This window comes from Glandiceps talaboti, chromosome 21 (assembly GCF_964340395.1).
Source record: "Glandiceps talaboti chromosome 21, keGlaTala1.1, whole genome shotgun sequence".
Taxonomy (NCBI): Eukaryota; Metazoa; Hemichordata; class Enteropneusta; family Spengelidae; genus Glandiceps; species Glandiceps talaboti.
Window position 1 is genome coordinate 7,301,172 of NC_135569.1, and position 27,401 is coordinate 7,328,572.

The 27,401-nt window shown below is 36.7% G+C and overlaps 1 protein-coding gene across 1 annotated transcript; it reads left to right on the forward strand.

Moving 5' to 3' along the window:
* Positions 1 to 11,112: 11,112 nt before the first annotated feature.
* LOC144451354 (membrane metallo-endopeptidase-like 1) lies at positions 11,113 to 26,741 on the forward strand. The gene is made up of 20 exons (XM_078142165.1): positions 11,113 to 11,260; positions 12,092 to 12,178; positions 12,644 to 12,805; positions 13,625 to 13,708; positions 13,820 to 14,037; positions 14,474 to 14,539; positions 14,753 to 14,869; positions 16,132 to 16,218; positions 17,048 to 17,181; positions 17,531 to 17,753; positions 18,625 to 18,723; positions 19,030 to 19,107; positions 19,731 to 19,834; positions 20,408 to 20,466; positions 21,232 to 21,283; positions 21,942 to 22,140; positions 22,808 to 22,873; positions 23,310 to 23,411; positions 23,904 to 23,980; positions 24,361 to 26,741. The coding sequence occupies exons 1-20, from the start codon at positions 11,113 to 11,115 to the stop codon at positions 24,458 to 24,460; spliced, it is 2,262 nt and encodes a 753-aa protein (XP_077998291.1). The 3' UTR covers positions 24,461 to 26,741.
* Positions 26,742 to 27,401: the final 660 nt, after the last annotated feature.

Here is a 27,401-nt window from a genome sequence, read left to right on the forward strand (position 1 = left end):
AGTTAAAACAAATTAACGTACACTTAGAACTTATAAATATCAATCATGCCTGACTGAAACTCTTGAGTCACTCTAGTTCGGTAGTAACTAAGTATATGCCGTCTTGGCTAGCCTATGGAATTTTAGGACATTGCAATTGCAGACTTATGTACGGAAAAAGATTACCCCTCTTCAAACATTAGAAAAACACCTTTTTTGTAACAGTTTAGAGTCGTTTCTCTCATCGTCGAAATTTTGGATATCAGTCCTTTTTACAACTTTATGGCGCGAAATGACGATACTACAGTACTGTGCACTGACCTTGCTTGCTTATCAGTCAAGTCACTTTTAAAAATCATGACGAATGGCTGTGAAATGTTTTATTGAGTGACTTATCTAAAAGTCAATCTAGAAAAAGTGAAACAACTGATTAACATGTTTACTTTGGCTTGTTCTATTTGTTTCTCACAGTGTACACTACATAATAAACAAACATATTTGTATGTTAAATATACTTTAGACTAGAAATATGTATCTGTTTGTTCAAGTGATAACTGTACACCGCCTTGTAAATAACTATTCTGGTTTTTTTTTCACAATATTAGTCGACTTGTCGAAAACTCAGTTGAAAAGCACTACAACCAAGATCACGATTTTGTCTAAAATATAGTCTGCCCAACATCAATATAATTGACTTAAAGTGTTGATTTTTACCTATATTTCAAACATCACCAGAAGTGAGAGCCTTGGCGCCTATATATAAGTCTGTAGAATTTGCAACTGTAACTGCAACATTGTGTCACTCGTGATAATTCATTTATCAGACACAACACTTTCACAACACTTTCAATACCAGAATATATTTGGTATCTGAGACAACGAACACAGTGTCTGAAGCATTAGTCAAAACAATGTCTTCATAAAATTAAACCACGTCTGTACTAAAGTGCTACATTGTAACTTTCGGTCTGTACCAATCTGATTAAAATCTGATGTGGTGAAAGCGGCTAAATGCTTTATTTACCTCTGTTTCCATCATTTTGTGTCGTTTTTTCCCCCCGAGTGATCGCGGCGCGCCGCCTTCCCAAGTAGTGCCTGAGATGGAAGGCGGCGATCACTCGGAACAAAAACAAACGACACAAAACGATGGAAAGAGAGGTAAATAAAGCATTTAGCCACTTTCACCACATTAGATTTTAATCAGATTGGGTATGTACCAACTACAATTTATCATCGATGCCTTTTAAAATTTCTAGCGACGCTTCAAGCGGCAGTCAAAATAGAAACAATAACGAGAGGTCCTGTCACGGTTCTAATGATGTACTTGCATGATAGTGAAACATGAACTTGAACTTTCTAGCCCCGTGATGGAGGTCTGATGACGTAGTTGCTGAACGTAGTATAATGGAATATTTAGCAAATATGATGTACATTAAGGGGGCTGAAAATATCATATCTCAGTATAAATGACCTTCAGTTGAACGCATCAGGTTGCAAGAACGTTGTCCGTGTGTGCTTCGTTGTATCGTATACCCTTGTACACCACCGCGCCGATTGATATGCCAAATCTCGCGAGAATCTCGCGAGAATAATAGTTAAACGTAATAGGGGTTGTTTTGTTTACCAGGTCCTTATCATTTGTTTACTGATACATCCTTCTCAAAGTTATTAGCAGAAGTGGTCATTTATCATAAAACACGGATTCAAATATTAAAACATTCTTCGTTGACCTACTTAATTCAAATTTTGACATTTTGTGAACAGAATATTCGATTACCGCCGCTGACATATAATCTTTGGCATATTGTTGATATCAAGTTACATATAAAGGAGGTAACTATCATGAGAAATTTGCAACGCCGGTGTTCTTTTCAGGCAGTAAAAAACTTCGCAAAAATATAGCCCGAAGAAAACGAAAATCATCTTGTAACAAGAATAAACTTATTTGTGATTTATTCGTGCTCGATATTGGGTTACACCACAGATCTCGAGTTTGTGATCGTAAAAACAGTACAATTCGCTGAAGTGATGACTGCAAGTGCTCTATGATGTAACATATCTTAAGTTAGAAATGGTATTTATCCATCACATTCATAGTATTACTAGTGCTAGTTGTGTTTGACTAATAATTGTCTACATGATATTGGCTTTAGTCGTCCATAAAAATTTAGTTTTAATGACTGCTTTCTGTATATGTACCACATTAACAACGAAGAAAATATATTTATAATTAGCATACACGATTACACCACATGCAGCCCCAGTTTCTGACTTAAGTTGACGAAGACGACGATTTGAATGTTTTGGGATGTTTCGTCGTATACACTTACTATAGCAAACGAGCGAGGCATAGTTAGCCTGGTAAAATGGAGCTCTATATACTCCACTGACAGATCTCTGTTTTAGCGCACTACTTCTGTATTTGACATCGGGTTGAATCCGAGCTATGCTGGAAAATACAAATTGATGATGAATATGAATCTGACTTCATCAAATGTTAAGTGCCGTGGTTTAGTTTCATGTTCTACGTTGTTTCGCAATGACTCATAAAAAGTTAAAGTTTCTGAAGTTCAAGTTACACGCGATATATGTGTCAACAATGCGACCAATTTCTATATTTATATAGGTAATAATTTGCTCTTATTAAGAAGAATGTATTGCACAGCGCATTGCAGTTTACTGTCCACTCAATCTATTTTATACAACCACCAATAAAGAAATTACATATGCTACACTTTAAGTTAGCAAAATTGAATATATACAGTTTCTTGCTACATTTTGTCAATTTGAAATTTACTAATGTTATCTGCATGCACGTCACAATAAATACGAACATTAAAACATTGTAATTGGTGCTTGCGTGTCTTCGTCTAGTTACAGTATATTTTAATCATGTTTCTTTTCGTTGAGACTAGTAGGCTAACAATGCAACAATGTAGTCTAAACGCAACAATGTAGGCTACATGTAACAATGTAGGCTAGATGTAACAAGAAATTACACTCCTGTTATCTTAAAGTAAAGGATGTATTCTTTCTTGTTGGTTTCTGCGTGGTTGTATGTGAATGAGAATGAGAGAGAGAGAGAGAGAGAGAGAGAGAGAGAGAGAGAGAGAGAGAGAGAGAGAGAGAGAGAGAGAGAGAGACAGACAGACAGACAGACAGACAGACAGACAGACAGACAGAGTGAACAATATACAGTAACCTGCCACGCCGTGTTACGGTCTGAGATACAATAAGATGGACATTAATGAGATAACATAAGCCCAAGTATTCAATTGATGAGGTGTTATATGTAGTAGCCCAGAGACGTGTTGTGATCCCGGTATTAGAAGCTACAATCCAAACCACCGTGAACGATAACTTTAGATAATGAGACCACAAGGTTTAAGGGTAGCTGTGTTGCGTATACATGTAGTCTGTGTTTGGGTATAATATTGTATTTACTTATTTGGTTGTTTCAACATCAAACCAACTCTGGTCCCACACATTTTCAATTGTGGTTAATGAGATTTTGAAAAACAAGCAAAATTTATCACAAAGATATTTTAAAACTATAGAGTTTTGTGTATTGCATTCTGTTCCATGTGACCTCAATCCCACTTAAATGTCTTGACACCATGATAAGTCGAAGGTCGAATATTCAATAAAATAATATTTTGCATAATTCAGTTACAAGTTTTATGTACACGTCATAGGCAACGCACAGTTGACCTTTCGAATCATTCAGATATTTAATAGGTTTCAAATATGTATTAAGCTTTGTCTTTAATAATATGAAGACGCGTTGATTGGTATAATTTCACAAAGCGGGAGGTAAAGCTAGTAATTCATCTCAACCAGTGTTATATATGGGCTGCGAGGTGTTATTATTTATTGTTTTTTTTGTCAATGTAAACTTTTCGGGTAAACCTCATGTCACTATAATAAACAACTACTGTACTGTACTGTACTGTACTGTACTGTACTGTACTGTACTGTACTGTACTGTACTGTACTGTATAAAATGGTCTTGATACGTGGGGGTTGAGATTGATGCATCGCATGGTGATCGCATAAAACCCGTTAATAAAGCTGTACTAGGTGAAACTGGGACGTTCCCTGAAACTGTTTTGTTGGGTATAGTGACTTTACTCGTAGTTTTCACCACGAGATCTATTGCTTTGCGTGTAGGTAAACATATTTGTGTAGTATTACACGTAGTACGGTGCAATATATCCAATCAGTTCCTCAAATGAATCATGATTCAACTTATTGCTGTACTTTTTAGACCAAATACCAAAAGTTCCGGTTACCTGACCTAGATTTTCACGCCAACCCTAAACTTCTTTTACATATTTGAGGAAAAAAGGAAAAAATATCGCGAAAATTGTGAAATATTTAGTGGATGCGGACACAGACATCAACTGAAAAAAACAATATAAAACTGTTCTTCCAATCTGTAATGGCTGTACATCTGATGAGAAGAAGCCAATAATACAGAGAGACCATATAGAAATCAACAGAAAACATAACTACCTGAACTAGACACTCATATATGAAAAAAAAATAAAATAAATAAAATAAAAAATCTACCTACCCCACCTAATTCGAAATTGAATATAATCGGAACCACAATTTTTTTTTACGCCTTATGGATAAAAGTAAACTTCTAATTGATATGTACAGTGTCTAATTTTCAGTCAACGTATTGTTGGTTCGTCTGATCGACAAAATAATACCTTGGCTATAGCAAGTGCAGGTTTGAGTAAGGCGATCGCCTCTTATATTACATTCCATTTAAATTAGTAGTACTATAACTCAAGTACAAACTATTTCCCATGGGAATCACAGTTTCGACTTTCGTAGATAACCCAAACCCACAGTAAGTTGTTTATCGCTTCAAGTTCACATAGGGTCAAAATAAACAACCTAACTTCCGGTTTGCTTTCTATATCAGCCGTCTGCGGCATCGTCGTAAACCACAGCCTCTTTTACGGCACCGTCTAAAACGCGCTGTCAATAGGTTATTTCGCAATGCCGCGGAAGAAATAACAGCTCTGGTGTGCGAGAATGGTCTGCAGGTAACTTTAAGAAAATGACCTAATGACTACTTAGTTACAGTCGTCATATGGATAGCAAATACGATATTTATTCGTAGTTTTCATTAATAAACAACTCTATTATGTTTTTCGTACTCCGAAAAAAATATTGTGAGAAAACATAGCCAAAATATGGGTTTGTAACAAAAAACGCTTTCTACATGACATCATTTTTAAAAACAGTTTCGTTTTTCCAATGTGTTGAACTTCTGATCACAGGCCTTGTCTATTGTTTTGCCTTTATTTTTCACGTAGAACAATCATACCATTGAAAGTCACTTTAGTCATTAAAAATCTAAAATAAATACCATTTTCTCATCCATATGGTCACTTTATATAAAGTAATAGCATAATTACAATCCGAATAATTCTAATCCTACGTCCCCAAGGGAAAAAAAACAGTATAAGGTACCCTCCAGGGTCTACACTCAGCTAAAAGGGGGTTTCACACTGGACAGTATAGTCCGCTCTGGGACCGCTCTAACTTTTAGTTCCGCCAACCTAACAGTACTGTGTGAAAGCGTTAGGGAGGTCATAGTTCACTTAGTTTAAGGCTGACCAAGTCCAGATTAAGTCCAGTCTGAACCAGATTGGTGAGGGCATTTTAATATTGCTGAATTTACAGACACCATTTGAATAGTCCTGCTCACTTATAAGTGATTTAGGATGATGAGCACTTGAGATATGAAAGTCAAGCAGGTACTAAACATATTATTTTATTTGACCACTTTCTTATTTTGATTATACAGGGACAATGTATACCCCCCAAATAATGATGAAATAATGATAAATCACCAAATAATGTTGCAATAATGGTGTCCAAATAATGATTAAATAATAGTGTCCAAATAATGATGAAATAATGACAAAAATAATGCTGGGACCACCAAAATGATGATGAAACAAAGACTAAATATATATTTAATAATGGTGAAATCATAGTCAAAAAGACTAACTAAATAATGAAAAACAACAACAACAACAACAACAACAACAACAACAAAATATGTATAAAGTAATTCTATTTTGGTGATGATCTCAACCCATAACAAACACCACCTGCACAGGGGTCATTGTTCAATATTTCATATCTCATATTAGCGCAACCATCAATTGTTTGACCAATGAACTCAAATATTGACAAGTCACGCTATATGACGTCATACATCACGTGAGAATAAAATGCGTCATTGTTTTAAATACTATTTTGTATTGTCACAAATTATGTACATTTACAGTGGAATACATCATATTGGTATATCTATCAATTTCGAAGGTGGAAGTCACTTACTTAATTCCGACTTCAGTTAGTTCAAATTTAATAAACTATTTTTTTGTGTGTAGGCCTATATAAATAGGAGTTTATCGTTTACTTTCCTGAACTGATATGTAAATCTGATGGTATGCAAATATCACCAGGAAGATTAAAGGTCCACTTCGGATTAGGATTAAAGTTAGGTTTAAAAGATAGTTCTCTGGCAGAACTATCGAAAAATGTCCTTATAGCTCCAATGATAATATAACATTAATGCTGTGACTCAGGTTTCAAACACGGCCCTTTAAGAATATGTTATTTGAAGTGATGTTCTGTTGTTCATTGTCTAAACTTTATTTATCATATTCGAATATCCCAAAGTTTCTATCTGTCCTCCCCAGTTGCCAAGGTAATAACCAATAATTAGGCGCAAATAAATATGTATTTCACTGTACACATAATGGTAGCCTCAGTGCCCCGTTTTCTCTTTCTCGGGGATATTAAGCAACGTGTTTGCGGTAGTACATAGAACGGTTGAAGTTGTAAACACACGTGGAATTCACTGTCTTAGATGGCTTCAGAAGTGCGAAATGGTGTTCAGATGGGGCCGAGATACAACCTTTACAAACTCTCCTTGCTGCCTTCGCATATAGGCAATTTGATACCCGATTGCGAAACTAGCGGTTTAAGACAGAATGTACAGTCACAATCAACGTGAGAAAAGCTGAATGTCAGAATTATTCAAATACCAAACAATCCTAGGAATGCTGCAATGACTGTGTTTCATTCATGTAGTAAATTGCAAATGGAATATCGATGTAAGTCGCCGTTCCTATCTATGGACTGACAACTTGCAATCTTCTGATTTACTGAAAACGCCTTCAACAAAAGAACAACTTTAGCACGGTACGCTGAGTTGATAAAATACAGTAACATTAACATTGTGTAATGGGAAATGACTTAAAACACTCTACACTTCTAATTTTACTCAACGTATTCCCCTGTACCCTTGAATATCTATCTACACACACACACACACACACACACACATACACACACACACACACACACATACACACACGCACGCACGCACGCACATACACAAGTACATACACGCGCCCCCCACACACATACACACATGCATATATACATACATACATACATACATACATACATACATACATACATACATACACACACATACATACACACACACATACATACATACATACATACATACATACATACATACATATGTACATACATACATACATACATACATACATACATACATACATACATACATACATACATACATACATACATACATACATAACAATAATAATAATATACAAATTGGATTGTATATTAGATCAAGGAGGAAAGTACTAAATTCAATATACAAGGCTACATAGATTAGGAGAAACCCGAGCTTTACGCCATGCAGCGATCAGCAGGCAACTGAAAAATGATGATCGCAAGATAGTGAGTCAGATATATATATTTATCACTGTTCAACAAGTCAAAATCAAATGAAATAATATCTCAAGTTGGTCAATTTCCATGTCACGTTGGGTTAACTACTAGATATAAATATAAATGTTTAAGTATATAAGTGGCTATGTAACAAAACACTCCATTTCCAGCACATGCGTTACGATCCAAAATATTATTATAGGAACAAATTCTAACATTTCGGCAATGTAGGTTATAGGTCAACCATTTCAAATAGTAGAATTCAGAAACAGACTTGCGATTAAGATTCTGGGCAAACATGATGTCAGTAAATTAAAAAAATTAAGAATTAAATTATCCAGCAATCACTCGGGTAGGTGATTCTGGCAAGGCGAAATCTCTTCTCAGCCGTGGCTTATTCTCAAGTCGATCCTGTTACGTACATGTGAGAGGGTGAGACTTTATGGAATGTCTTTTTGTCAAAGCCCAGTCTTCGACATGTCATTTTACGAGCTATTTTCTCTGGCTTGACAATCTAAACAGCAATCAGACCGCTTCAGAACAACACGGGCAAATGCCGCCCTTTATTCAAACTGTTCTGACAATTGAGTAGATACGTTGTCGAATAATTTTTTTCTAATGATATTCGAGCCTATAGAGTGAACATTTACTCTACTGCCTTCATTATTGTTGGTCACACGATTCCCTAAACCACAGCCTGAAAAAATGGCACGTATCTTTATTTGACGAGTTCACTTTTTGACCCGAAAAAAACATAGACACTTTACTTGTATTTATCTAGTCTCAGACTGGCATATTGTTTGTTTGTTTCGGAAAGTTTTGGCGGAGTTTCTTCTTTAGGTTATTGTATTTACCACGAAAGTCGGAACAAAATTGCGAAATCAGCGATATATATAGAGTAGTAGAAGGTTTCACTTATGTGCCGCTTGGGGGCATAAATTGGAACAGCCTTAATTAAAAAACGGTGTTCCTGGATAGTTTATAAAACAAGTATATAGTTTGTTTGTATATAGTTCTATCCGTCTCATCTAGACCGGGCCCGCGTTATTGTGGCTACCACAAATGAGTATTAGCCACCCTTGGCAGCACTTTGGACCCGTACTAAATGCATGATGCGTTCGCGTTCGTTTGTGTTTGAAGTTGACTAGTTGTAAGTGTGGGAATAGAAAGATTGAGACACAACCCATCCGGCTGTAGTCCTTGCAACACATGCATATTCAAATGTTTTAAATGTATTATGCAGAGATATATGACGGCACAGTCCTAGCTAGCTAGATTTTGACATGTAGTAGTGATAGACTTCAGTACCCTTATCTTGTCAAAGTGGGTTTAATGTATGTCCAATCTCACATTTCATAGACCGCTTAAAAGATGTAGGCAAACCAATCATTCTAGTGATATCACTGTACTATACGGCAAGCGACTGAAAACTCGTTTCGCCTTTTATCACACCATATAAATTGCACCGACCTAGCGTCACAATAAAACTCTTGCACAATTATTGGGACGTAGTATCATAATGGGGGGACGTTATGGTCGTGTTTAATGTCAAATATACATTAATCTTCCCTAATCTACAGTAATTGTTGCCTTTGAAAGGCTTGATCACATTCTGAGCTAAATCTGCTTCTATTTCAACGTTTGTAAGCTATATTTAAACCAAAAATGATACCCTGTGTAATGGAAGGTTAACTTTGTGTTTTTTCTAATTTGGTGTACATTCTTTCTAGCAAGATGAAACGTCCTTGAAAACTCGAAATGGAACGTGTGGTCCTTGGCTAGCGTTCGTCAGATATCGTTATTGGAGAGACATGCGGTTAAATAACACTTTGCTTTCCTTGTCGATTGATGAAAAACATGTTTGAGATAATGAAAAGGATATGCATGTATTAGACCTATCAGAACTAGACGTTGACAAACATACAGGATTTTTATATGTTAAATATTCCCAAATATTTGTCTTCAATCAGCCCATAAAAACACGAGTGACTTAGGGAGCCCCATCAACTCAAATTGAAAGACGAAAAGTGACAAAACCTTAGTCAGGAGCATTTTTCGGCTGAGAGAAAAAAAAATATTGATGGATGATATAATTATGCATGTACAAGCACAACTCATGACAAATCGGGAAAAGTTATGGCAACTAATAGCATTTTGAATCATATTTAGAGCACCACAGAACCATTGCACATTGTCATGACGTCACAGCAGAACGACCAGGGTATAAATCCCATATTTTTATTCAAACGCGTTCAACTTGGCTTGCGTTGCAATTGGTATATATTTGTTTATATAGTGAAGAATTTGAAAGTTAATAATCTCGGGCTACTTCGTTGTTTGTATTCCTTATCATCACTTTTTAAACAAAAAGTGTTCCAACATTTGACAACTAAGAGTGAAAATGTGACAATGTGACAGTTATGATTGACAGCCATTGTAAAAACTTGTCTTATCTCTCTTGGCAAGATTCCAAAAAAGTATAACACCATTGTTCCATATCGCTGTTATTTTAGCACGAGATATGTTTATATGATATGTCGTATTTATGATGTATTTATGACCAGACCCGCCCACTTAATCGATTTCTGTGAGTTATTATTGTTTAGGTGATAAGGGTATGATTACGGGGCACTAATCAACCCAGTTGTTATACATCCTTTTATGTTTTGTATTGAAATTACATGTATGTGTACATAAGAAGAACTAAAGAGAAAAGACAGCACAGTGGGTTAAAACAGATTAAACACTGAATACCAAGAGGAGGACGAGAGAGAGAGCTAGAGAGAGAGAGAGAGAGAGAGAGAGAGAGAGAGAGAGAGAGAGAGAGAGAGAGAGAGAGAGAGAGAGAGAGAGAGAGAGAGAGAGAGAGAGAGAGAGAGAGAGAGAGAGAGAGGGAGAGAGAGAGAGGGAGGGAGGGAGGGAGGGAGAGATAGAGAGAGAGGGAGAGACAGACAGACAGACAGACAGACAGACAGACAGACAGGCAGACAGACAGAGAGACAGACAGAGAGAGAGACAGAGAGACAGACAGACAGACAGACAGACAAACAAACAGACAGACAGACAGACAGAGTTACAGAGATAGGGACACAGACAATGAAAGACAGAGACAGACGTAGAGGCAGACACATATTTAGAGAGGCAGACAAACAGAGACAGAGAGACAGACAGAGACGGACAGACTGATTCAGTGTAATGTTGACAGGCAAATTCAGTGTTATGTTGTTTTATTATATGTAGACACTGCAAAGAGTGTCTGTCAATCCTTACATGGACAGCTTACATGTATTTATCTTTCTCTCTCCATTTCTGATCAGCAACAAAATGGCGGTCACGTACAACAACAGTAAATCAGAATTGTATAGAATGGAAAGCGACGAAGAAAATGGCAAAAGCAGCAGGAAGGTCACAATTCTAACTGTCATATCTGTTATCTTATTTTTCGCATGTGCTGGATTGGTAGCTGCTCTCAGTAAGTAAAGAGTAAATTCACTCAGGAGCAATATATATGAGCACTGGGTTTTACTTTTTTTTTTAAAAATCAACTATATTTTTCTATTGAAATTGTGAAACAATATTCTCGATTTGCAGCAACGTAAGTAAAAAAGTTTAAATTTAAAAAAGTAGTCAATTTTAATCACAAAAAATATCAACAGACTAACTATGTATACATGGCGATGTCTTTGTGAATGGGACAACGACAGAAAGAAGTTCCACAGATTGGCGTGACATCTTTATCACCAATGTTTACCCAGTTTGTTTGATAGCCCTCTCTTTCGTCATTCTCTATAATGTCCACAACAATATGAAAACAAATATCTACCATCAATTTTCGAACTGTTAAAAAAGCGACCCCTTTCGCACGGACCGTCTCCGTATTGCCGTCTATGGGAGTTACCCCCCCCCCCCCCCCCGGGCCGGGGGGGGGTTACTGAATCAGGTGCTAAACAGTATTCTAAAGGCATCGTTATAGGCAACACGTACATCATTAATACATTAAAAAAACTATATATGAAAGTAACACAAACGCACACATATACAGACAGGCACTCACACACACAGTCATACACACAGACACAGACACACATACACACACAGACACACAGACGCAGACACAGGCATATACACAGTCACAGACACAGACACAGACACAGACATAGACACACACATATATGGATGGTATATTGCACTAAAATAAGCTAAACTCACTGTTTCACGACCTATTTACCACAAGTTTTGTTAATTTACCATCATCTTGCATTTTTAAGATTGTTTTCAAATTCGTACATTCTCTGTCTTGCAGTTGTTATAATTTTGGAGGATGACAAAAAAGAAAGTCCTGTAAACGGTGACAGCAAGTATTGTCTGACGTCACACTGTGCTATGATGGGTAAGATGAAATTACTCCCCGCTATGTCATCCTTTGCTTTTATACAACATGTATTGTATCATACCAGTATTAATTGCGCATATCGAGAGATCCGATTGGTCCAGACACACAACAACAACAACAACAACAACAATAACAACAACAACAACAACAACAACAACAACAACAACAACACACTAACTACTAACTAAACGAAAGCAATACCGTTAGATGCTGCACACTCTTGTGATATGGATAGTGAACTAACCCTTCTTCCTCTGCATGTTCTAACAAAACATTGTTCTTTCGATTTTTCTCCACAAAACTACACCAACCTTATAACGAATTAATATCTGAAAACTTTGTCAAAAGAACGTCTTCTCAGTTTACATGGCATGGTCTAATAAATTAACATATTTGGCTAAATCAGTAACATGTAAATAAAAGTTGTTCCGATATTAAACAACCTCGTTCGCAATCGTTTAGCTGGAGCCATGGCCGAACGAATGAAACCAGAAATAGATCCTTGCACAGACTTCTCAGAATTTGCTTGTGGAAATTGGGTTAAAAGGACTGTCATACCCGAAGACAGATCCACCTTCACGACCTTCTCTGAGTTAAGGAATGATCTGGATATCAAATTAAAAGGTAGGATATCCTCGTTCGAGATTTTTCCTGTGGTATTTATACTAGCATTTACCCACAATGCAGCTGGAGATATGGCGAGAAGAATGGACGTTGAAGCAGAGCCATGTGATAATTTCTATGAATATGCATGTGGTTCGTGGCTCGATCAAAACGTCATCCCTGAAGATCGATCAAGTTACGATACATTCACTGAGCTAAGAGATGATCTAGATAGAAAACTGAAAGGTAGACCGTCTATGAATATTTTACCTTGACCCATTTAAAGGGACACTGTCTATAACTTTGTCATCACGTCATTATCAAAATAAGTTATTCATGTTATTTTTTTATAATTATCTTATTAATTATGCAAGAGTCGACTGTGATTAGATATTATACATAGTTTTTAGTATTGGTTACAGTTGGCGCCGATTTTACCCATATGGTATATTACTGCCAATGCATTAGGTTGGTAATCCACTCCAGTGAGAAAGAGCGGTTAACACCCTAACATGAAGGGTCTGTATATATGGATATTGCGACTGACACATGATTTCCATAATATGCTGATTGTAAAACTCATACAGAGGTTCTATGTTAAAACAGTGGTTGTCATTGTTAGGGCGCCAAAGTATGAGTATCATGCAGAATTTCAATATTTCTAAAGGGCGACTTTGTCTCGTACACTACACGTTGAATATATACATTCAATAGTCACTTGCACGGAAAGTGTTCGGGACGTTCCTAAGATAGCATTGATATATTGATACGTCGTAAACTGAAAGAGCACTATTACAATTTACTTCCTAGTTCTCAAATTGACTCCATTTCTGTTTGTAGCGTTAGTGGAAGAACCCGTTCTTGAATCTGACATCAAACCTATCGAAAACGTCAAGAACAACTATATAGCTTGTACAGATATTGGTAAGTTTCAACATTAGTATTTATTTTATTCAGCATATCTCAAATTTTACTGAACACTCACACTGTAGATATGCTATAAAAGTATTTCACCATGTCGTTTTAATGTTCCAGAGAAAATTGAAAGCCGAGGTGGTAAACCGCTCACCGACTTGATGACACAGCTTGGTGGTTGGCCAGTGTTGGAGAACAAAGAAGGAGGGAACTGGAACAGTGGAAGCTTTGACCTCGTAGCCCAACTTTCTAAATTACGTGGCGAATATGGCAATACTATGATATACAACACTTACGTTGGCACGGACAACAAGGATTCAACAAGATATATTCTGAAGGTACCAAGATATTTTCAATCTCACATTCTACACAAACCAACCACTTCGAGGGGGCAAGACATTTTCAGTCTCACATTCCACTCAAACCAAATGCTTCGAGGTGGCAAGACATTTTCAGTCTCACATTCCATATAATCCAAATACATCGAGGAAGCAAGGAATTTCCAAAGTCATATCCCTCACACACCAAACTTACAACTTAATATCTTTTTTAGGAGTTGTAAGAAAATGAGATCTTAACTAGATTAATTTATCGAGAAAGCATTCTTACTATAGACAGAACATTTTTATCACACTCTGAGAGAGTACCAAATTTAAATAATGTGTGAACGAAAACGCATGTGCAAGGTATAACACTCAATACATCAGTGTACCCAGACTTGAACATTGCACGAATTAATGGGATGCGTTATTCTCTTTGTGATCTCTCAAATAGCTTGACCAACCAGGACTGGGTCTTCCAAGCAGGGAATATTATCTAGAAGATGGAAGGGACAATAAGGTACATGAGTTGATATTGTATTTAAGGCGTTATATCTAAAAGGTATGTATGTATGTATGTATGTATGTATGTATGTATGTATGTATGTATGTATGTATGTGTGTGTGTGTGTGTGTGTATGTATGTATGTATGTATGTATGTATGTATGTATGTATGTATGTATGTATGTATGTATGTATGTATGCATTCTAAACCAAACCTACCTATTACAGTATCTTACAGCTTATCACAAATACATGACGACAATAGCCACTATGTTGGGAGCTGATGAGAGTACTGCTGAAAGAGACTTTACTGACCTCATCGACTTTGAAATCAAAATTGCGAATGTGAGTATCGAACATCAACATATCATGTCAAATATGACAATGGTATGTTTTGTATTGAGGTCATTAACATTTCAAAGTTTATTTGCGTTAACTTGACCACTGGTATTTTGTTACAAATTCTTGACGCGACCTTCAAAAGCTTTACAGAATCACAGGTGACAGAAAATGAACAACGGTTACTTGAGTAATAATAGAAAAAGCAGAAAAGAACGCACGTCATCAGACTTCTCTTCCCGTTTTGTATTAAGTTTGAAATCGGTTGTGATGGCAACGCAACATTTCTGGCAAAACATAATTTCACTCAATGCTGTAATAGTTCATATATATATATATATATATATATATATATATATATTTATATATTTAGGAAGTCAGTGGTAAGATTTGTCCGTAGTACAGTGCTCGATACGTCTGCACGCAGAGCGGAGTATATGTTGAGGGTAGAAGAAAATCAAGTCGGTTTTTTCGTCTGTACAAGCCTGTTTCGTGAGTAAATCACTCGTCAGGAGATGTTGATGGAGGTCTCCTGACGAGTGATTTACTCACGAAACAGGCTTGTAGAGACGAAAAACCCGACTTGATTTTCTTCTACCCTCAACATATATTTATATATTTATATATGTAACTAACTAACCATAACTAGAGTTGAGTTTTATGGTTATTTAGTATATTGTAATATTGTATCAAATACTACAGTGATACACACACACACACACACACACATACACACACACACACACACACACACAAATATATATATATATATATATATATATATATATATATATATATATATATACATACATGTATATATATATATACATATAGGTATATATATTATATATATACAATACACTAAATAATGTATATATATATATATATATATATATATATATATATATATATATATATCTGTGTGTGTGTGTGTGTGTGTGTGTGTGTGTGTGTGTGTGTGTGTGTGTGTGTGTGTGTAGTTAGTTAGTTTTGAGTTTCATTTAAGGTTATTTAGTACAGCATTGTAATATTGTATCAAGCACTACAGTGTCAGTGATGTATGGCACAAGATTAACCGAAACAGTTTTATGAGAGACGAAATCGACTTCAACTATTTACTGAAAGTTAAAAAAGTTAAGTTATTGCGTCCCTCTAAAAGCTGATATGGAGAGCTAACTACTTGTTTTGAAAAACCAATTAATCATTGATGCAAATGTGCGTCCATTTTAGGTTTAATAAAACTGTTATTTATTCCTTTTATATTTCAGCTGACAACTCCTGCTGATCAACGTCGTGACAATAACGCACTGTACAACAAAATGACGATAGCAGATCTCCAACAAAACGTTACAGGGGTAAGTGGCATACAAAATTGAGCATGCGCACATGCAAAAGACTGTTATGTGGGGTCATGGACCCGGCGGCATCATTTATTGTTGATGTAATATCAAATCTGTGTGTGTGCGTGTGTGTGTGTGGGGGGGGGGGGTCGAACATCCCTTCTGTAAGTGACTGGGTAACGGGGAGAGTAGATTATTTGAGGTTTATTGCTTAATTCTGTTTACAGCAGCGTTTGTGCAGGCTTATATTTCCGACAATGCAATATCCAAGATGGCAGACTTGTACACCCCAGAGATTAAGGATTTGTCGTTGATAGTGTTATGTGTAATTCATTTTATTTCGGTGCTGTAGCCAGTCTACCATGGATCCAATTTGATTGGTTGTAATCAATTCTTGTCATATTGAAGCAGAAATTTTCACTGTGAGGTATTTTGTCTCGGTATCAGACCACGCCCATAGCAAAAGTCAAATAATGGTGTATATTTCAAAGGGTTGGGTAGGCATTTTGATAAACATAAAAACTGCTCCTAGCAATAAGACCGCGCCCATAGCAACCGTGAAATGATTATGTATGTTGCAAAGATAAACAACAGGAATGGGTAGGCAAACTTTCAAATAATATGACAATTAGTCACCAGCAACTACGATACTATCCATATCAACAGTAAAATTATGCTTTAATATTGCATAACAAGGCTTGATCAGGGTGTGATTTTAAGTACATACACTGTACAGTTCCGATGTTGTGCTACTACACCATTGCTGATATATTGTAGTAAGCCTTTACTGAGACGTATTTTCTTCGAGGTGAATAAAACAATCGCTTTCCATTTGTCGTTGCAGTTTGAATGGCTTAGATTCTATAAAGGATTGCGTGCCAGTTGGTGCGATTCTTTGAAAGACAGTGAAGACATTGTGGTGTATGAGCCGGGATACGTCAAGGATGTAACAGTTCTTGTAGAGCAAACGCCAAACAGGTACGTGTTAACGTTGTATGCTAATATGAGAATGCCTCTCTCAAACATTTCGTGTATAAAATCAATAGGTGAAGCCATAGCATTTGTTATCATTACCCAATAACAGAGACTGTACAGACACACAGATGGACAGAGAGACAGAGAGACAGGCAAAATCTCTCTCCCTCCCCTCCCTTGTCTGTCTGTCTGTCTGTCTGTCTGTCTGTCTGTCTGTCTGTCTGTCTGTCTGTCTGTCTGTCTGTCTACTGTCTCTGTCTCTGTCTCTTAACCAATGATCACACACCGGACAAGAGAGGGTGCTTTATATATGAATGATTTAACACTTTTCTGCCAACTTCTGTTTTAACAGGACTCTGGCGAATTACCTAATTTGGTCGATAACAATGGGTAGAATTAGTCAACTCAGTTCAGCCTTCAGAGATGTCGAACTTGAATATGACGAAGTTATCTACGGAACTGCATCAGAAAGTGCACGTTGGCAGTCATGCGTTGGTCACGTGAATGGCGTCATGGCGTTCGCAACAGGACGAATGTTTGTGGACGAGTATTTTGACGAGGAGAGCAAAACTCGGGTACGTATATAGTTTCCTTTCTTGCTAGCCAGGGTAATTAACAGATTTAGTCTTTAGCCGGGCCAATTTATTACATTTTTGTTCCATGCGTACGTGCGTGCGAGCGAGCGAGCGAGTGAGTGTGTGTGTGTGCGTGCGTGCGTGCGTTCACCCATGCATCAACTGATTTCAAGCAAACCTGACACAATAGTTCAGTTATTTTATGCGATGTTAATTTTCGATGTAAGTATAATCAATCCCGGGAATCCATCTTACAGCTAATCAGTATGTTCACTGATTACATGTTTATTCGGTGTGGTACCCAGGGGATAAGATAGTAGATATAAACTATCTGAGTGAAAAAGTAAATCAAACGAAATCATCCACCTCTTGGAAAATTGGAAAAAAGATACGAATTTTAAATTAAAATTAAATTTTAAACGTCTTTTAATTGTGCACTGGCTGTAACGAGTATTATTTTTAATCCGACAACCAGAAATACACATTCACTGAAAATAGTTAAAATACCAACAATTGGACATTGTAAATGTTATAGTAGGAATCGGTGGTTTTCAGAAATGGTAAAGCAACAGATTGAAATCGTAATAAAACTGGAGACTGATTTTTGGGTGTGGACCCAAAAGTCAACTTGATTATACCATATTATATCTACAGTTGCACAAATATATATAGTTACCCACAGGTTACTCAATTCCGTTCAGAATGTTCGATATGACGAGTAAGTCGAAACGGTTTTAAAACACGACCCCGTTGCAGCTAGTGTAGTTCTGTGTGGCTTTTTGAGAGAGTAGCGTTGTGTCACATGTTGTAAATGCAATCTCTAGTCACAGTTTTAAGGTCAAAATGATGACTGTTTTCTCTGACTTCACAGACAAATGACATGATTGATTACCTAGAGGATGCATTCTTAGAAATGGTAGACGAATCTAAATGGATGGATGCACCGACACAAGAAGTGGCGAAAGAAAAGGTTGGTAAAGGGGGAAGGGAGGGCTGGAGTGAGGGGTGGGGAGGGAGAGACATATAGAGAGACAGAGACAGGGAGCATGGGTGTCAGACACACACACACACACACACAGACAGGCAGACGGACGGACATACAGACAATCAATTTCGATAACGTCATGGGCAGTGGGGGAATTTATCCACTATTATACTACATCATTCTCTTGCCATTTTCAAAGAAATGTCCCTATTTCACGAGTTTATGACATTATAGGATCATTTTCATTTATTAAGATCGAAATTATACTAAAATATATTGTTTCACCCAAAGGCGGCAGGTATGACCAGGAAAATAGGTTACCCAGACTGGATAAAGAAGGACGATGAGCTTAATGAATACTACAAGAATGTAAGTAACACGACATTAGTAAACATTTTGTCAACTCAGACGATGACATGAAGCAGTGTTTGTACGATTTCGATGGACTATACAAATACAATACGCTTGTTCAAAACGGTTTTCAGTTGTATCTCAGACCGCTCTAGAAAACAGATCTGCACTGCTGTGATTTCGATTGTACCTAGGATTACCACTGAAGTTGGGATTGGACCTGGAATATATTAAATACCGTCACCGCCGGTGTGACGTCACGATTTTACATACCAGGTGGTCTGAGGTTATATCCACATGCCTACAACTTGAAGTATATATATATATATATATATATATATATATATATATATATATATATATATATATATATATATATATATATATATATATATATATATATATATATATATATATTGTCATTCATTTATTCAAAAAAGAATGATGATGTAATGTGTTGAACAATTTAACAAGCAGGTTAACCAGCGTTCAAATTGATGAGGTGAGTCAACGTCAAGACATAAGTACGCCATCAACGTTGAATTAGATTAAGACCACCCTTTTGTTTTTCGCATCACTATTAATTGTTCAAATTTGAAATGTCTTAGTATGATTCAATGTAACGATGTTTATTTCCACAGTATGACTTCGACCCAACCAAATATTTTGAAAATTATTTGGATAATTTGAAAGAGGGCACACAGAGAAGTTTTGAAAAGTTGAGAACAGATGTCGATAAACTTGCGTAAGAATAAACTTATTTTTATTTATCTTTTAAATTGATTATGAGACATCACAATCTTGGACAATCTGGTCAAGCACCAAGTGACGTGCGAATTTGTGCCACCTCCCAGACTGGATGACTTGTTAACAATTGCACCTTTGTCAATAACGCGGCCCATAAAGTAGGTATAGGCTACACATTGTTGTTCCCAAGGGGGAACTCTAACTTGCACACCCCTTGAAAACGTGTTTTTGGTATAATCCAATCATAGTTTTACGGTCAAGGAGAATGCATTCAGAGAATAGAAGTTCTCATTGCTTCAAATAGTGATTACTTTCGAAGTTTCCAAAATCGGGATATTGTTTTTTCGTCTCATCATTCCCACCATCAACCGTGACATTTTCAAGACAAAAGAGCCTCACTCCAAAAGGCAAGTAACTTGAAAAATGAAACCTAGCAATGTACGAAGGTTGGAAACAACTTATGGTACTATGCCATCAAAAGATAAAATATGTCGGAGATTAAAATAATTTTCGTTTTCGTGAGTGTACAAGGACCTAGCTATAACAATGTATTTGCAATGTATTTTCACAGATGGTCAAGTGGTCCTGCCATTGTTAATGCCTTCTACAGTTCTAGCAGTAACAGTATCAGTAAGTATTTTTTATCATTTTTATTTTGAGATGGAGAGTCACAGATGAAAAATATATTTTTGATTTTTTTCACGTCCTGCCTCTTTTGGCAAAGTATTAGGTATACTATATGGCACGTTTCCTTTTCTATAGATCCGATGTGTCAAAGGGGAATGTCACTCAAGAATTAGAAATATATTTTCATACATTTTTAGTCCTGGAGAGTTATTTCATGATTTTACATACATAGTTTTTGCTCAGATAAATAATCATGAATATTCAGTGTCCATCTAACACATATTTATGTCTGCTAAGACCCTTGAGCAATATTGTCCCACTGTAACAACACTAGAGAAAGTTTCAATTTGGTGTTTCTTAACAACCGGGCCAAAATTGTGAGTGTGAAATCATGAAATGATTCTCCAGAGCCCAAAGTTTATGAAAATACCTGTATTTCCTGGAGCAGTGCTCGCGACAGAATGACGTGGAGCGCCACAAACGACGCAACATCGTGTAGGGCACCCTCAACGACGAATCTTTATAGGAAGACAAACTGTTGTTCACATTTTCAGGCTCTTACATTTAATGCTTTTGACACATCGATGCAATACCATTTCCCCAGATGTTCGGAAACAGTGGAATTTTCCCCTGCCAATAATTGAGTGACCGTTCCCTTCGCCTTCCACCGTAGCACCCAGACGACCCAGTAATTTGAAGCTGACGTGTTTGCAAAAAATGTTCGGGTGTAAAGAGCAGTTATATTTCTCTATTTTTTTCAATTATTAGCTTTCCCAGCTGGAATTCTGCAGCCACTTTTCTATCATAAAGATTCCCCAGAGTAAGTATTACGTCACAAATGACATCACCACCACCACCACCACCACCACCACCACCACCACCACCACCACCACCACCACCACCAGCACCTCCACCACCACCACCTCCAACAACAACAACAACAACAGCAACAACACTATCAATGACACCACACAAACACTACCCATACCATCAGCACTACCACAAGCTTTATCAATACCACAGCACCATCAACAGCATTACCACCACCAATATCACCAGCATCAATATTATCAGCACCACCAATACCACCAACACCAATACCACCAGCAATACGAGCACAACCAATACCACATACCACCAGCACTAGCACCACATCCACCACCACAACCACCATCCCTTCTCAATCATCAATTTATCGATTAATTTATCAGTCTTATAAATATGATACTTAACAAGACACTGAACAATGCCATAGAAATATAGTATCTGCAGGGAAAACTTAGAAGAAAATAACAATACACAAGATCGTTATCACAACAGCAAACCACCGTAACTCATATTAAAATAATGCTTTGCAAAGACAGTGGATCATAGTCGTAAACCATAAACCACAGCCTCTTTTACGGCACCGTCCAAGCGGCATCGCTGAGAGGTGTCGCGGAAGAACTAATAACTAACCATACTTTACTTTCACTTAGATATCTAAATTTTGGTGGTATTGGAATGGTGATAGGACATGAAATTACCCATGGGTTCGACGACAGAGGGCGCCAATATGACAAAGATGGTAATCTTCAGCAATGGTGGTCCGATGAGTCTATTTCAGCATATACAGAGAGAGCTAACTGTATTGTCAACCAGTATGGGAATTACTACATGTCCGAATGTAACATGACTGTAAGTATTATCTGGAAGGTTGATTTTAATTTGTATTATATTTATGTTTTTATTTATTTTAAAATTATTTATATTTATTTGGAAAATAAAGTAAATGGAATGGTTTCTAATGACAATGCTGTGTTACTGCCCGTTTCTTGGTATGTCCAATGGCTCAGTTTGGTACAACCATGCATAAAGTAATTAATGAATGCTTGAATGAATACATTTTGTGGCGACATTCTGTCTAGATGAAATGAACTTGCCTATCACCATGCAGATATCAAATGCAGACATCAAAACATTGGCGCCAATGTGTCTGCATCTCCGTGCAGTGCATTTATAAATGATTTATTTCACTTAGAGTAAATGTAGGAAGACATTATTATGATCCTGCTACCTTAACGTGTAGAATGTGCAGTTTCTTATTTGTTTCTGAGTGATTATATCAAACAGAGCCAGTGAACACTAAATGAAATGGGCTGTATGCTATATGGTGTCCACAGTTTCGTTTTACACAGCTGTCATTTATTGGTGATTTGATAATCACGTTGTGTTGTACATCTTTTGATGACTATCCTGTGTAATACTTCTTTTATAACAACATTGTGTCCTATTGGAGTTGACTATGTTATTAATATGTATGCTAAATGTTATTTGTTGATGGCCATTATGTTGTGTTTTCTAGTTGAACGGTGTTCAGACCCAAGGTGAAAACATTGCTGACAACGGTGGTATGAAGGAAACGTACAGGGTGAGTAATATGAGAGAGAGAGAGAGAGAGAGAGAGAGAGAGAGACAGACAGACAGACAGACAGACAGACAGACAGCGATAAATGACATACACAATTACAAAGACAGGGGTAGGCGGCCGGACAGACAGAGGCAGGCATCAAGAGACAGATAAGCAGACAGTGAAACAAAGCGAGGTGGGGGGGGGGGGTCGTCGTACAACCATGGTCCACTCTAAGGCATCGTCCAAGACGCAATATATGTTCCGTTGTGCCAACGAATAAATGCACTGTGTCTTACGAGGGGTGGGGGGTGGGTGGGGGGTGGTGAAAGCCCACAAACATCAACTGGAGGATGAGATTGCAAATGTTATGTATGTAGGTTCAAATGCAAAATAATTAACCACCACGAATTAACATTATAAAGATTATTGCACTGGTACATATGTTGGATTTCAGGGCTATCGCCAATGGGTCGCAGATAACCTAGAGGGTGAAGAATTGCGTTTACCGGGCATTGATCTCACTCAAGACCAGATGCTCTTTGTCAATTTCGCTCAGGTAGGTTTATTTTATCATTCATAAAATGTTGTGTTGTGTTGTGTTGTGTTGTGTTGTGTTGTGTTGTGTTGTGTTGTGTTGTGTTGCATCGTATCACATTGCATTGTATCACATTGCACTGTACAATACAGTATAATACAATGCAATACAATACAACACAACACAGCACACTACACTACAGTACACTACACTACACTGCACTACACTACACTACACTACACTACACTACTGAACCATTCTGTTTGGTACTGATGTGTTTCCCTTTTTATTGTACTGTCCTGGGATGCTGGTTACTGTACAGTGTTGTGATGCACTGTGCTGTGATGTACTGCTCGAAATTGCTACTTTGAGCAGGATGTTGCAAAAATAGCTCCTGTCATGGCTGTGCCATGGAATGTACTGTATTTCACTAAAGTGTTTTGTGTGCTGCTCTCCATTTATTGTATATGAAGTATCCTAAACACATTTTATTTTTGTATTTCTTTACTCCAGATATGGTGCAGTAAGTACACAGAGCAGGGTGCAAGGAATAGAATATTGACTGGTGTTCACAGTCCTGGTCAATACAGGTACATCAGTTCAATGTTTATATCATAATCAGACTTACTTTAACATGGCATTTCATGTTCTGCCATATTCAGTATTATAACTTTCAAAATAGTATGTATAATTGTTAATAAGATTACAATCGTCAATTCTAGAATTCTGACATTAAATATAAACACACTTTACAATCATGGAACACCACCACCTTTATTACATTTGTGACGGGGCGGGGGTGTTAGAACCAACGGTTTTTTGAAAATGGGGGTAGTGGTGGTGGTGGTGGTGATGACGATGGTGATGATGATGATGATGGTGGTGATGGTGGAGGTTGTGGTGATGATGACCATTATTATGATGATTAAGATGATGATTCTATTGACGAGTTTCTTGTTTTATTTCAAAGGGTAATTGGACCAATTTCCAACCTTCCGGAGTTTGCCGATGTCTTTGAGTGTCCTGAAAAAAGCCCGATGAATCCAGTAGACAAGTGTACAGTTTGGTAGACACGTCTATGTGCACGTCTAAATGTAGATGGAAGATACAGTGACCTATGACCCCGATCAACATTCACAACAGCAGTACAGTCATGTTTAATTGATTGATGATGTCAATTAATTTCGGAAATGTAAAATTTCGGACGCTGTTTTATATGAACCTTCGATGCGAATGGTTCCTAGTAAATCCATCAAATATGATCCAATTGGTACTAAATGACTTTTTGAGAATCGACGAGAAGTTTTGAGACTTTTGGAGAATTAACGAGACTTTATGATAGTTTGGGTGGTGGTGGGGGATATTTGTGAACACAATTTTATGTAGAGGGAGATATATAAATACTTTCACGTGTCAACTTATGGTCTATGACGTATATACTCACTCATAGACTAGATTGTATAATACTCAGCATGGAATATAAAAACAAGTTTCTAAATTTAAAAAAAAAACAGTTTGTGTTCTTAGTAAGACTAAATCATTATTGTTAATTATAAGGGTTGCTAAATACTTGTTAAGCTTGGGGTGCATTCCCCATCTGCCAATCTACCCAATGTATACAAATGTTTCTATGACGCAATATCTGTGTATTGATGACGTCTCCGAGTCATTTACATATTTCTTTTCTGATGGTAGGCTAGAGTTGAGTTGATAACTAAGTTTAATGACGTAAGCTTCAATTATGATATTATTTTGAAATTTCCACATAAAAGTTTAGAAAAATCTAAGTTCTTGGTATTTCATTTGCACTAAAGCTTCACTAGCTGTAACTAGAGTATTATTTTAGATCTCACAATCAACAATATATATATTCACTGAGAATTGAAAATACCAATAATTAGATATTGCACATGTCATTTAATTAGAGCTCCATTTTATCCAGAAGTAGTACAGCATACGTTTGAAACCATGATCGCACTTGGGCGCTGATTTTCGGGTGCGGACCGAAAAAATCAATTTGATTAGATTTGTTTTAGCATATTATGTGTACAGCCACTCAGATGCATTTTTCGACAGGTGATTCAATACTCTTTAGGGTGTACACGATATTACTAGCTAGTAAATTATATATGCAAACAAAATACTTTTTGGAAAAAAGTCCAGTTACATCTATTGCAGCTTTGAGGACTCAATAGCTATTCTAGCGAGAGTGTAAATCACCCAATCCATTTCTGTATATTGTATTTTAAATATATTCCAAAACGGAAAATTTACAAAAAATGTAAATTTGTATATGAATAAACAATTATGTAAATTGAAAGCACTTATATATACGTATGTATATAACCATGAGAAAAAATACAGGGTTTATCAGGACGAATATTACATTATAAATAATCGAGCCATGTTACACATAGTTGAACCAACTACCTAAGACACAAATTTGATACTTAGGTCAACGATCACAATTAGAATTTTGCCACCTAGGTTAACAATCAAAGTCACAACTTTACAACCCGTGTCGTCGATCCGAGTCACAATTGTACCACTTAAGTTGACAAATTTGATAACTAAATTGGTTATCAAAGTCAATTTTTTTTCCATCTAGGTTGATCATCTACTTAGCTACTTAAGCAATCATCATAACCACATTCTGCTACCTAGGTTGATATTAAAAATCTCAACTTTGCCATCTAGGTCACTCATGGAAATCACAACGATGCCACCTGTATTGGTCGTCAAAAACACAAGTGCTCTTTCAAGGTGGCAGATCAAGTTGAGTAGATCAGTACAAATGCGACTTTGAACGTGGAATACAGAAAACATACGTATATCACTAATCATATGAATTTATGATTTAACCTTATAATGGGTAGATTATACACTTTTTGACTGGCTATGAGGGCACTAGTAGATGTGTATTACCCCTGCTGTTAAGTAGCAACTACATCCCGAGACTAAATTCCGAGGGAAACAGTTGCTACATACAGCACGAGCATGTAATATGGTGTCTACTACTGCCTTCATAAGGCCAGGTGATAAGTGTTTTATAACACATCATAATCTCAGGCATGTATTCTTTCCATAGTCCCGTTCTACATTACTATTGCTGTCCTAGGGGGAATAGAATGTGACTAATACACGCTCTATGCATATTAACTGAGCTAACTCTGGGTCACTATTCCATACCACGTAACACAATCTAAGCCAATCACTGAAGGCTGCAACAGTATATATTTAGTTATAGCAAATAGTGCATGTATCTGAGAACTGCTGATAGTTCCAATTGGTTTATCTTCTATGGTGACTGTTCTAGTTGTACACAAACTATATGACTGGAGACAATGGTCACAAACAAACAATATATATTTGGTTGCCGAATCGTTTTGATGTAAGATTTAATTTTTTGAGCATTAAAATCCATGAAGGTAATGTAGATTAAATGAATGAATGAATGTCAATGTGTTATTGCTCTTGTGTGTGTGTGTGTGTGTGTGTGTGTGTGTGTGTGTGTGTGTGTGTGTGTGTGTGTGTGTGTGTGTGTGTTGTGTGTGTGTGGAAAGACCCTGAAAGTATCTTTAAAGCCTTGAAGAGGCCATATGGATGGGAATTGGGGTATTTACTTTTGATTTTTAATTTATTAAACAATTCCAGCATGGCTTCCTACTTGAAAAATCAATGTGAAACAAAATTTGCCAAGTCCTTGTTTGTAACTCAATAAATTTCAAGAGATTAATAAATGTGCAATATCTTGTTATTGTACGTACAATAACGAATTTGTTACACATTTTATAGTTTTGCACAATGTATTGAGTTACAAAATCAGATTTTACAAATGTTGTTTCAAGTTGATTTTTTCAAGTAGATAAGAAACAATGATAAAATTGTTTTTTTTTATTTCAAAAATCAAAACTAAATACCCAATCCTCATCCATATTGCCACTTTAAACTCTAAACAAAAAAACAACAATAGATGCTAATCGTTCGTCTTGTAAAGCGATTTGATCAGTG

Coding starts and splice junctions, on each gene's coding strand:
- LOC144451354 (XM_078142165.1), top strand. CDS start 11,113: ATGGCGGTCACGTACAACAACAGTAAATCAGAATTGTATAGAATGGAA. Junction 18,724..19,029: donor AAGAAGTGGCGAAAGAAAAG/GTTGGTAAAGGG, acceptor TTTCACCCAAAG/GCGGCAGGTATGACCAGGAA. Junction 19,108..19,730: donor TTAATGAATACTACAAGAAT/GTAAGTAACACG, acceptor TTATTTCCACAG/TATGACTTCGACCCAACCAA.